Source organism: Echiichthys vipera, assembly GCF_963691815.1.
Source record: "Echiichthys vipera genome assembly, chromosome: 17".
NCBI classification, from domain to species: domain Eukaryota; kingdom Metazoa; phylum Chordata; class Actinopteri; order Perciformes; family Trachinidae; genus Echiichthys; species Echiichthys vipera.
In genome coordinates, this window is record NC_139842.1 from 20,768,679 (window position 1) to 20,781,382 (window position 12,704).

General features: G+C 42.3%; 1 protein-coding gene across 1 annotated transcript in view; it reads left to right on the forward strand.

Annotated features, from left to right (window-relative positions):
- shank1 (SH3 and multiple ankyrin repeat domains 1) overlaps positions 1–12,704 on the forward strand; it is a gene marked incomplete at both ends in the record, with an annotated part of 64,150 nt that overhangs the window by 14,982 nt on the left and 36,464 nt on the right. The window contains 6 exons of the mRNA XM_083932075.1: positions 3,601–3,804; positions 4,282–4,353; positions 4,537–4,645; positions 8,623–8,777; positions 9,561–9,728; positions 12,490–12,606. Of these exons, the coding sequence (XP_083788201.1) occupies positions 3,601–3,804; positions 4,282–4,353; positions 4,537–4,645; positions 8,623–8,777; positions 9,561–9,728; positions 12,490–12,606 (825 nt within the window). The remainder of the gene's footprint in view (positions 1–3,600; positions 3,805–4,281; positions 4,354–4,536; positions 4,646–8,622; positions 8,778–9,560; positions 9,729–12,489; positions 12,607–12,704) is intronic.

The window sequence follows — 12,704 nt, forward strand, 5'->3', positions numbered from 1 at the left end:
ATCACATAAACAGGGACGTGAATAATGGCGTTTGTCAAATACAAACTGTAGCAGGAGGGTGTCAATGTTGTAAATGTTTATCCTTTACTTTCTAGTTTGGTCCCTTTTCCACCAAAAGAGAGATTTTCACTCTAACTGTCTTCATGAGATCATATTGTACAATATTTAACATTAAAAGTAAAGAAGGAAAATCTGATAATGTCATTTAAAATCATATATAACTCGTCTCTCGTCACAACAAACACTTTGTACTGATTTGAATGCATATTTTTTTACTTGTAATGGAGTATTTTTACATTGTTGTAATGGTACTTTTTATTAAGAACTTCTTCCACCACCGAGATACAGCGAGTCCCAGTTGATAGCACTTAGGATTGATGCTGTTAGTGCTTTCTGTAATTTAGTGAATGGGAACTGATTAGCATGAACAAGCATGAATTTAAAGGGACACAAACATCTTGGCGTTTACACACACACACACACACACACACACACACACACACACACACACACACACACACACACACACACACACACACACACACACACACACACACACACACACACACACACACAAAGCTCTGTCACCGCTAGAGGGCGCCACAAACACTCAACTACAGGTGCACCATTTGAGGTTTTTAACAAGTTGCAAGGCTGTCTGTGACTGTAACCATGATTCTAATGAAGCATGCTTTAATATTGTATTACTAACAGTACAAACAGGTCTGCAGTAGTAGGGTGAAGCAGTGTGGAAACCGTTTACATAACCAAGCTGCATTTGAAGGCCTTATAGGGATGAGGAAACTGTGGTGAGCTTTTATTGTGCGGCCGGTTAAAAGCTGTAGGATCAGTCGTATTCCTGGAGGTATATACAGATCAATAAGCTGCACGGCTGCGGTTAAAATCTCAACTATCTGCTTCTCAGGCCCCGAAGCAAAGTTATTACACAGATTTGAATCTCAATTATTTTATGATGACTATCAGTGTTTTATAATTGTTCAGGTTGACTGTGGGAAAAAATGGCATCCTTAACCTTCATTCTCTCCCGGTGAGATTGGGATTATCTTTGAGTGTATTTCCATCCTTTTTTGGACTGGAAGTGCAGTGTGCGTGTGTGTGTGTGTGTGTGTGTGTACTAATACAAACAGACACACCTTTTCATTCCCTTTTGCTCTTATACTCAAAGTCTCTTAGACACCCCCATTTTACTCCACTCTCTTTTGCCAAGCTGCACACACACACACACACACACACACACGCACGCACGCACGCACGCACGCACACACGCACGCACGCACACGCACGCACACACACACACACACACACACACACACACACACACACACACACACACACACACACACACACACACACACACTCAGATCCATCCACACTGATGCACATGCACAACCTCCCAGTACCCCATCTCCTAGGGAACACAGTGATGTCGCTATGGCAACAAGCAGCTTGCTCCACTAATGAACCGGTTGCCACGGCGACCGGGTTGGCTGTGCGCGAACGGAGACACTGAATAAAATAGAGGGAGAAAATGTTATGTTACTCCTCTGCACAAATCCCCCGTGCAGGTTTTTTTTAATCTCTCTCTTTGTAGGACATATGCACAAACACACATGCACAAACCCACACAAACACACACACACACACACACAGACTTAGAAACGTGTGTCTATGTGTGTGTATGTAAGTGATTAAGATGAGTGACAATGACTGAAGACGTGTTGGCTGGAGAGAAGAGCCCAAGCAGTAATGCAGTAAGAGGCAGGGATTCTTGCAGCTGGCTGTACTCTGCATGGGCCAATCATGCTGCGGCTGCTGCCTCAAGGTCAGAGAACAACCTGACTCCACTTTGGCCAAGGAGAGAGAGAGAGAGAGAGAGAGAGAGAGAGAGAGAGAGAGAGAGAGAGAGAGAGAGAGAGAGAGAGAGAGAGAGAGAGAGAGAGAGAGACAGTGATAGTGCCAAAAACCTTCTCTCAGCCATCTGTGTATGAGTTACGTCCCACTTTGCTGACAGAGCCTGCATTTGCCCATTCACGACCCCACCTGAGATACTTAAAGCTACACCAAAACTGACATTCATCATATCATCTCTGCTGACAGAGGCCACTGGGAATCACCCACATTCCTCCTGGGCTGTCTCCCCCTGCTGGCTCACAGGGGGAACAGCCCCAAGGTGCTGCAGTCAAACTTGTCATCATTGAGGAGGATTTCAAGTTTTAGAGACTCTGTTTCCTGCATTCTTGTGACTTTTAAATAATGAAAATAACAAAATACACATTATGTGTACAGCATTTTCATGTTAAATTATTTAAATCTGACTTTTAATTCTCAGGAAAGAATACAAAACAATTAGCCTCTACTCCATGCATTAGTTTACATTCATGCATTCATTTGTTTTGCCCCTCGCCATTGCTGCTTCCAGTAATTGTAGACGTTTCCATCCAGTAATATCACTGCAACAAATATTGTGGGTCATTTAAGCAGCAAAGTTAAAAATTGGAGTTATAAACTAGACAGAGGAAACAGTACAAAACCTTTAGCTTCTAAAATAATGAATGAAAATACACTGCTGTGTTCCTTTTGTGTAGCAGCAGCTCTGCTCACATTTTAGAGAATGTGATTCATATTTTACCATATAGATCTCAGTGTCTCAAGACAAATATTTTGGAAACTACTGTTCTAGGACTTGGCCGACACGGTGGTGTTGTGGTTAGCACTGTCGCCTCACAGCAAGAGGGTTCCTTGTTTGAATCCCGGTTTCGGGCCCTTCTTTGTGGAGTTTGCATGTTCTCCCCGTGTCTGTGTGGGTTTTCTCCGGTTTCCTTCCACTTTCCAAAGACATACCCGTGTTAGGTTCATTGATGACTCTAAATTGCCTGTAGGTGTGAATGATTGTCGGTCTCTATGTGCCCTGTGATAGACTGGCGTCCTGTCCAGGGTGTATCCCGTCTCACCCCCGATGTCAGCTAGGATCGGCTCCAGCCCCCCCCCCCCCCCCCCCCCGCGACCCCGATAGGGACAAGTGGTTGAAGATGGATGAATGAATGTTCTAGGACAGATACTTAGGCCACATTCACACCAAATCGGACATTGTGGCGGAAACGCCTGTCCATTAATTGGAATGTGGTTAATGCAGATGCTCTATGACGAAAAATGCAACAGAATTAACTTTAGAGACACAAATGGGCCAATTTAGTGACACTCTCACACCGCCTCCCGCACAACTCTGCACTAATTGCTGCAACGCCTGATCTGGTGTGAATGTGGCCCAACTTGGTTTATGTCACTTTGTCGTCTCCAGCTTGTGAAATGCACTGCTGTGGTTCATTCTGCTACAAAAAATATTATCGATCGCTTGTCATTGACTTGATTTTTGTTGCCTTTTTTGTTTCTTATCTTGTTTTAAATGCTTGCCTATATTGTCAAATTACTTCATAATCTCTTTTTTCTTCATGTATCATGTAATATATTTCATAATGTAAGTAACGCTTATTCCCTGACATTTAGAGTTTCCCACTTAACCATGGATTACTGCTCTATAAACTTAAAGCTAAGCTATGTCTCCTTCTATGTCTCCTGCAGAAATGTTTGCGCTTTAACCCAGATGCCACGGTGTGGAAGGCCAAGCAGCAGGTGCTGTGCTCCCTGACCGAATCTCTGCGGGACGTCCTGAACTATGGTCTGTTCCAGCCTGCCACCGACGGCCATGATGCCAAGTTCCTGGAGGAAGAGAGGCTGCTCAGAGAGTACCCTCAGTCCTTTGAGAAAGGGGTACCATATTTAGAGGTACAATTCCAGTCTTCCTCTGACTTTCAATAATGTCATTATCTGTATCAAAACACAGAAAGTTGTGCACTACAGCATTATACTACAGTAGACTCTACCTACTGTTGATGTTCATTGTGTTATCTAAGGTTATAGAAAACTCCAAGTTTCATATACACTTCTTAGAGGAAGGTCACAGAAGTGTTCCCTGCTCTGATCTCTTATCCACCCTGTACAATCACCTTGTTTTCATGCTACATTATGACCCAGCTGAGGTTCTAAACTGTAAATCAAGACCATTTCTTTCACATTTCTTGTCTTCAGTGAAGTAGAAAAGGGGGTTTGTACAGCAAACCAGATGAAGCTTCACTGTAAAATAAACCTGCCTGCTCCGTTTTATGGATGTAGGCCAAAAGCTAAGAGAATTAAGAACAAACGCCCTGTGTGCTAGGATTAACTCTTTGCTTCCTTTCTCTTCTTCTTCTCTCCTGGGTTCAGTTTCGATACAAGACCAGGGTGTACAAACAGACCAATCTGGATGAGAAGCAACTGGCCAAACTGCACACTAAGGTATGAAACATATACACACACATTTTCAGCTGCATGTTTCCGTTGTAGAGATGATCTGTCACAGAGTACACACGCATTTACAGTATTTGTGCCTGTGCATATGTTCCCTTTGTTACTGTACCACACTCTACTGTTACGCGGAAGAAGGTAGGGGTTGTAACTGTTGTTTCTCTCTGCATGCAGGCTAGCCTGAAGAAATTCATGGATTATATCCAAACCAGCGCTGTGGATAAGATGGTCAAGTTCTTAGACAAAGGCCTCGATCCCAACTACCAGGACCCTGACACCGGCGGTGAGGAGTACCCCAGAGTCTGAGGATTTTTCTCTTTTACCTCCCTTCTGCCGTTTAGCATTTTCCTCAGCTCAACATAGTCATCTTTCTCTCTGCCTGTTATCTATCCATAATTATTACAGACTACACTTGTATTGCAGTTATGTGAAAGCATGGTTTACAAAGCTCTGCACACATCAAAATCACCACATTCATGCGATGAATGAAATGGCCTAAAACAAGGAAGACAAAAGAGTTGGAGTTAGCTGTGATAGTGATTTCACCTGCTACAGCCTATTTCATCCATCCGTTCATATACACTATACAGTAAATGCATCCATCTACACGTTTGATATCTTCCTTCATCTGTCTCTCTCTACATGTGCCTGAGATTTAACATCCCCATTCAGTTACCCATCTCCTCTCAGCAGAATTAGCACGGTGATGGGGCAGCGGATTTGTGACCTGCGGCTCTGCCCCCTCCTCTCCGTTCTCTGCCCTCAGATCTGCAGCCTGTTGGCCTAACACTTTGTCAAGGCTCTGAGTCAGTGCTGTTCACAATTCTGTGTCTTTTCCCAGATCCTCTTAGAGCTCAGGGGGCGCAGCAGACGGCTCATTTACAGTCAGTTTGGGTGTGCTGTCTCTGTGGCACTCCATCCGCTGTGGGAGCAAAGTGTCACAACAACACAAAACACAGCCGGGTGTAAGACACAGTTGCATTTCAGAACGCCGGAGGGCAACAGAGAGCCCTGATGAAGCCCCCCACACTTCCTTGCTCCACTCCAGAGGTTCTCAATCTTTTTTCAGCCAATGGGCCTTTACACAAAAGAAAATATATATACCGGGAACCTTGGTATTAGTAGTTTATGTTCTATAGTTTTAGTTATGTGAAAGAACAACACAAGAGAAATGTATTAGAAAGCTATTAGACATGTATTAAGCATATTTGCAGATAGATTTGTTAGATTAGAATGTAATCTATGAACTACTATAGATTTGAAATTTAAAATATTATTTGTCGTCCGAAAATTTCTCATGGATAACCTTGAATTGAAACAGCTCAAATCCCCCTGTCAGAAAAGGGCTAGGGTTAGGCTTTTGCGTGAAACGCGGCGCCCAAGATGCCCAACACAGGGGGCATGGGCACAAGGGGACTCTCTGTGTCATTAAAACACTTTAAAAACCTCCTTAAAAAGACCTGAGTTGGTTGTTAAAAGGTTATAATAATGGTTAAAATATAAATTTTGATTTAAAAAGAGATTCGGGGTACCACTGCACAGGACAGTCAGCCGGAGATGATTTGATTATTCAAATACCCTCCTTCATGCACAGACATCATGAGATACCATTCTATCATCTCATTTAAAAGATAAAAAATAAAGAAACTAAAAAAAACGTTAAATTATTTATTAAAATGTTGTGCCTGTGCACTATAAAAATCATATATATATATCCAGGGTAAAAGGTTAAAGGTTAAAAAGAGAGTGCTATAATATTGGTGCATGCATTTGCCCAACATCAGCCATTAAAATCACACCATAAAATTTAAAACAATTTATAAGAATAAATGCAATGCACATCAGTAAAATATAAATTAATCTAAATAAAATCAGGTGGGTATAAACACAGGCAGCAGTTTATTATAGTTAGGGTTAGGGTAACCAAAGAAAATGTCAACTATTGAAACTTGATGGCTTAAAATCGTTTCCTTTTCACACATGTAGCACAACAGGAGGTTGTCTGTGTCAGACGCGTTCTCACTTACTGTATATGCTCTGTTTGAGGTTTAGGCGACTGGTGGCGCCTGGGTAGAGCCTGCAGGAGGCAGGACATGACACTGCGGTCTCAGAGCCAGTCCGTAATTTGGTCATAAACAACCACGTCTCAGCTTCTTACAGACATAAGTTCCTGAATCCAGTCGTCTCTCCAGTAAGACATTTTCACATGATAGTAATGTCATCAACATGTGCGCTCACTCACCCTGAATTCTGCTGCTCCATGGGCTCAATGACATGGGTTCAATGGCAGCGTAGAGTCTGTCTAATGTCAGATCCACCTCATTTGGACATCGGCGTTTTCATATACAGCTCCTCCTACTGTCTAGATAGTTTCAGGTTTGCAGTGCATGTGTGAAAGGGGCTTTAGTCCATGAACTATTAGGTGTTAGCGAGCCCCAACCACAGCGACTTCCTGGTTGATCCACTAAGGAAGTACCAAAATTGCAGTTCACCAAGTGTCCACTAGGGGCAGGTTTCATAATAGAGCAGTTTCTCATCGACCCCCATGTTAAACGTCACATACGTGCTCTTTTTTGGTAAGAGGAAATGAGGAGGAGTCAAAGTCTGACAAGATGGCGACTCCCATAGGTGAGGACGATTAGATCAAGTTGAGAGAACGGACCACGGCGGGGAGGCTACGTTCATTTTTTTATACAGTCCATGGGTGTTAGGTATTAGGCCTGTGCATAGCGAAGAGGCGATTAAAAGCCTTTTCTAAACACTTGTAGATATCCCCACTGTTGTTAACACTATTACATTTGACCTGCCAGTCTCTCTGAAACTCTTTCTTCAAGTTTCCCACCCAGCAGAAGCCCCACACTGAGCGCCTTTAATAGGACATAAAATGATTCCACCATATTCAGCGTGGCTGCTGTCAGCGGGAGCTCACTTCCATCTCTGCCAAAGGAAGCATTTAATGGGCTTTCCCTACTGTAAGTCATCCCGACATGGTAACTTCAGAGAAAGTGCAGTCAAAACATTCCCCCAAATTATCTGTACCTGAGCTCTACAGAAGCAGTTGGAGGAAAAAAGCCCTCAGTCATTTTCCTCTCTGCCAAAAACTCCCTCGTCGCCATGGCAGCTGGCACTCTGTACCATGCTTTCACCGGAAACATTTTGAATGTTTCTATTCTTCTCGATGCCATGTGTGTTAAGTGAGGTTAAAAGTGTTGTGACGCAGCTTTCTTTTATTTTTTGAAATAGTCCCATTCATTTTCTTTGCTGCTTTGGTTGATGTCAGCGTAATTGGCAGGCTAATGTTGCTACCTGTACGATGAAACCAATCTGGAGAGGTAAATCTCTAGAGAAGCTTTTATCTTGGCAGATGTGAATTTGAACATTTGCAGGAAACTTTACAGTCGGCTGAGGGTTTGTAGTCGAGTAACCTGGGAAAAATTTAAAGTTTCATTTAATTCCTAACTTTCTGTCAGAAACTAGACATGTTCCCCTTGTAGTCTGACCAATCACGTTTGAGCAGGCTATGGTTGCATGCAGGTGTAAACACTCCATGAAGAGAGAGCAAAGGAGGCCGAACCCGTTGGATGAAATGCAATCTCTGACGATTTAGACTTTTATTAGCTTTTTTTTTACATTCATATGCAGATGTCTGTTTATAGAGACACCATCTCTCAATTCAAACTGCATTCTCTGGTCTCAAATTGCTGATTGGACAGTAAACAATGACACACAGGGGAGAAAGTGGTGCAGATATACACAGGTTACACAGGAAAGCCAGAACCATTGCCCGTAGCGCTTATTGGTTGAAATACTAAATGTAAACAGAACTTTTGTTTAAAAGAAAACTCCACAGAAAGTCTTTAACAGTAGTCAACAGAGTTAAATCTGTTTTTTTTGCCTACCAACGTGCGAGGAGAAAGCTGCAGGTGTTCAAGAATAAACCCTCAAAGCTGGAAAAGAAGAGTGTAAATAGAATTGAAATGTATTGTTGAAACAGTTTTTCAAGCAGCCCCCTGGGAGCAAACAATCTGTCCAGTGCCCTTCCAAATTAATTTGACTTTCAGACCAATTCTTCTGAACATTAAAGACTCTATTTGAATCTGTGTGTGTGTGTGTGTGTGTGTGTGTGTGTGTGTGTGTGTGTGTGTGTGTGTGTGTGTGTGTGTGTGTGTGTGTGTGTGTGTGTGTGTGTGAGACTGTGTGTGTGTGTGTGTGTGTGTGTGTGTGTGTGTCTGTGTGTGTGTGTGTGTGTGTGTCTGCCAGAGACTGCTCTGTCCCTGGCGGTGCAGTGTGAGCCGGGTGGAGGTGAGACCATCCGGGTCCTGGTGGAGGGAGGGGCTCACATTGACTTCCGTGCCAAAGATGGACTCACACCGTTACACAAAGCTGTGCGAGGCCACCGCCATACAGCCCTGCTGGTAAACATTCACGCACAATGTTGTCCTTTTTATAAATGCTGTTAGCACAAGTAATGAGTTTTCATTGAGATGCCATAGAGGGAGAAAATCCATTGACATCAGGGTGTGTATCTGCAAGATGGATACTCGCCCTGAAACTGATGCAGTATTGTCTTCATTGGGTGTCAGTGTATCAGCAAACAAGCTGAATAAACAGCAATCCACACCCACACACACACAAAATGTACATGAACTCAAAAAGATATTATTCTATTCAACAAAAGAGAGAAAACAGTCATTCAAATTCAGATTGCCTGGTTTTAAAAGTACAGTACATTTGCATTTTAGCCGTTTGTCAAGAACTTTTGGCTCCCAAATCGGCAAGAAGACGGGTACCTGTAGAGGGGGAAACTCATTCAGGGGGAGGTAATTGCATGGCTTACATTGTCAGTCCATGATTTTTTTCCACAAAGGAAAGAAGCAGCTGCTAAACTCCATAAACATTTACTGCAGACCCTGATTGAATACATAATGCTCTCTAGCCTGAGGCGCCGCATGACCTCTCTGAACCTCCCGCTATGTGTTCCAAAATTCCATGAATATTCTTCGACGTGAAGTTGGAAAGCACCTTAAGATATTTTTCCTGGCTGCCTTTTTTTATTGTTATATTGTTAGCTCATCATTATTTTACTGCATATTAATAATTGCATACTTAATTATGCTACCTTATTGTTATAATTACCGCCATTATTTCGAAAATGGCCTCTATACGACCTTTACCTTCTCTGCTGTGTCTTCCCGCAGGTCCTGCTGTCTCTGGGTGCGTCTCCGGACTATAAGGACCGGCGAGGGCTGACGCCGCTCTATCACACTGTGCTGACAGGGGGGGACACCTCCTGCTGCGAAACACTGCTTTTCCACCGCGCCAAACTGGGCATCAGGGACGAGAACGGCTGGGACGAGACACATCAGGTACGTGTGTGTGAATTATCTGGGTCCCTTAAAGGGATAGTTCAGATTTTTTGAAATGGGGGTTTTACTGTATGAGGTACTTGTCCGTAGTCAGTGTGTTACTTACAGTAGATGGCGCTCAGCACTGCCCCAGTTTGGAGTAACAGGGAAGAGGACAGGCACGCAAGTAAAGCTATTCACTGCTGTGGTGAGGGCAGCAGCTTAACATATTTAAGCCACCTTAAAGTGTACACTATATTTAGAATATTTTCATCACTTTATCTGGCCATTAAACAGCCCTGTTTAAGTTTGCATGAGGGGAACTGAAGCCGTGAGCTTTGCTCTCGTCAAAGCCACCCGACTCCATTGACAAAAACAGTCATTTTACCTTGCAGAACAAAGGAGTTGCTGATCTGTCGGTTAGTTAGTTTGTTAGTTTTGTTCCTAAGCGCTTTTAAAACACCAAATTCACACAATAACACAAAGAAACTAACTGATCGAGGTAGCAGTAAACCAGCCAATCCTATATTCTAAGAGGTAAAATTGATGTTTTGTCAATGGAGTCTGGTGGATTTTTTTTGTTTTTAATTTCTTTTATGAGTTTTTGCAGACAGGCAAATAACAGTACAACATACTGAGTCGGAGCGTCTACTTTAAAGTGAAAAGGAAAAATAAAAATCCCTGAGATGAATCCCACTATCCCTCTCAACAACCCATGTCAGACGCAGTCACAGTAAATAACTAGGTTATTAACTAACATATAACATAAGTAAATGATTAAGGTACAATGACACAACATAGAGTAAAAAAAAAGTAAATAACAGTAAAAGTGAATGAACTAATTAAAGAAAAAAAATCTGGTGGCTTTGACGAGAGCATAGCACAACTTGCCTCCATGTTAACTTACAGTAAACAGGGCTTTCTGGCGGCAACGTAAATTGGTGAAAATGTTCTTTATATGGGGTACACTTTTTCTAAATCAACAGCACAACTTTTGGGAGAGGATCCTTGAGACAAAATCTTTCAATCTAACGGGGTCAGTGGCCTAATTTGTGTGTCTATTTATGGGTTGTGGTTTGAAAGCACCTGCAGAAACATCCTGCTTAGAGGTGTTAGTTTGTCAGATCCTCTTGTTTGTATTGCACAAGTGTGCGTGCATCCTATTTGTAATGTGCCAGTGTACTCTGTGTTCCAGTGTCTGCGTGTGTACAGCGTCTGTGTCTACGTCAAAAACCATTCATGCCATGAAACACTGCACTTCTCATCTTTTATCTCGGACACCTTTCACCCTCCATCCCATCCACCCTGCTTCTCTGGCCTCATATTCCAGCGGTGAAGTGGACGGAGAAATGAAGGTATCGGTCTCCTCCTCTCAGCATCTGTCTCTTCAGCTCTCTGAGCCACTCGTGGCCTCCATCGTGTTCTGTCTGTGGGATTTCACTCATACATTTAGCACTGATACTGAGTTTTATATTATTAAAATTTTTGCTGATACTGATATCTTGACATTATGATATTCCCATTATATTGTATTCCTTATCAATGTTATTGTCCCTGTCATTCTTTAAAAATATATATACGTAGTCCACCAGTGAGTTAACTGGTATGTAAAACAGCATGAAACAGAAGTAGTTGCTATGATTACCTGCAGTTTAATCATGGATGGATTAACATGTCAGCGGTCCCACTGGCCTTCACCGGCAAAATGTAACTTAAAGAGATGGAAACTAACCGCAAAGAAACATAAAATGACCAAAAGACACAAGACAAATACAAAGAGACATAAAATGAGACATAAAATGACAAGAAAAGAGACAAAATAACTATAAAGAGACACAAAAAGACCGCAAGAGGCACAAAATAACTGCCAAAGAGACACAAAACGAGTCACAAAATGACCCCAAAAAGAAACAGAATGACTAGGTAGAAACACAAAAGGACCCAAAAAGAAACCAAATAACAATAAAGAGACGCAAAACAACTAGAACCTGACGCAAAATAAGTCAAAAAAGTCCCAAAAAGAAACCAAATGACAATAAAGAGACGCAAAACAACTAGAAAATGACGCAAAATAATTCAGAAAAGTCCCAAAAAGAAACAAAATGACAATAAAGAGACGCAAAACAACTAGAAAGCGACGCAAAATAAGTCAGAAAAGTCCCAAAAAGAAACAAAATGACTATAAAGAGACGCTAAACAACAAGAAAACGACGCAAAATAAGTCAGAAAAGTCCCAAAAAGAAACAAAATGACTACAAAGAGACACAAAGCAACTGCAAAGACGCACAAAGCAACTACAAAGAGAGACAAAACAACAACAAATAAAGAGGCAAAAGCGTCACAAAAGTCTGTGTCCAGGCGCCATTGCCTCGTAAACATGAAGTGTCCTGATGTGTGATTGCGGTGGAGAGCTGCCAGCCAATCAGAAATGAGTGTTCAAAGTGGCCATGGCATAACTGATGGATCGCCTATGACTAAATAATAATAATAACATGTATACAGTGTTGCTGTATGATGTTGCTGAATGTCTGTCCATACAGTGATGACTGTCACCTGTGTTCTCTCGCCCTCTGAGTTTTGAGGCGGTGTTAATTAAATGTGGCGTCGCTTAATAATTGTCACCTCCTCTCCCTGTGTCACTGTGTGTTCTTCTCTGTCTCTTTGTTAAACACATAAATCCTTCCTTTTTTCTACTCTTTGCTCCATTTTTTGTTGTTGTTTACCTCCTCAACAATTTCTACATCTTCCTGCACTCTCTCACAATCTGTTCGTCCTCTCTCAGGCCTGTCAGCACGGTAACTCGCAGCATCTGGAGCACCTCCTCTTCTATGGGGCAGATTCTTCCTCCCAGAATGCCTCTGGAAACACTGCCTTGCACATCTGTGCTTTATACAACAAGGTAACACACTCGCAGAGATCAAAAGCGAGTTTCTGCAATGCTCTTAACCTTTGTGTACCTATTAAATTGACACAGCTTTTTAGGTTAAACATCCTCAA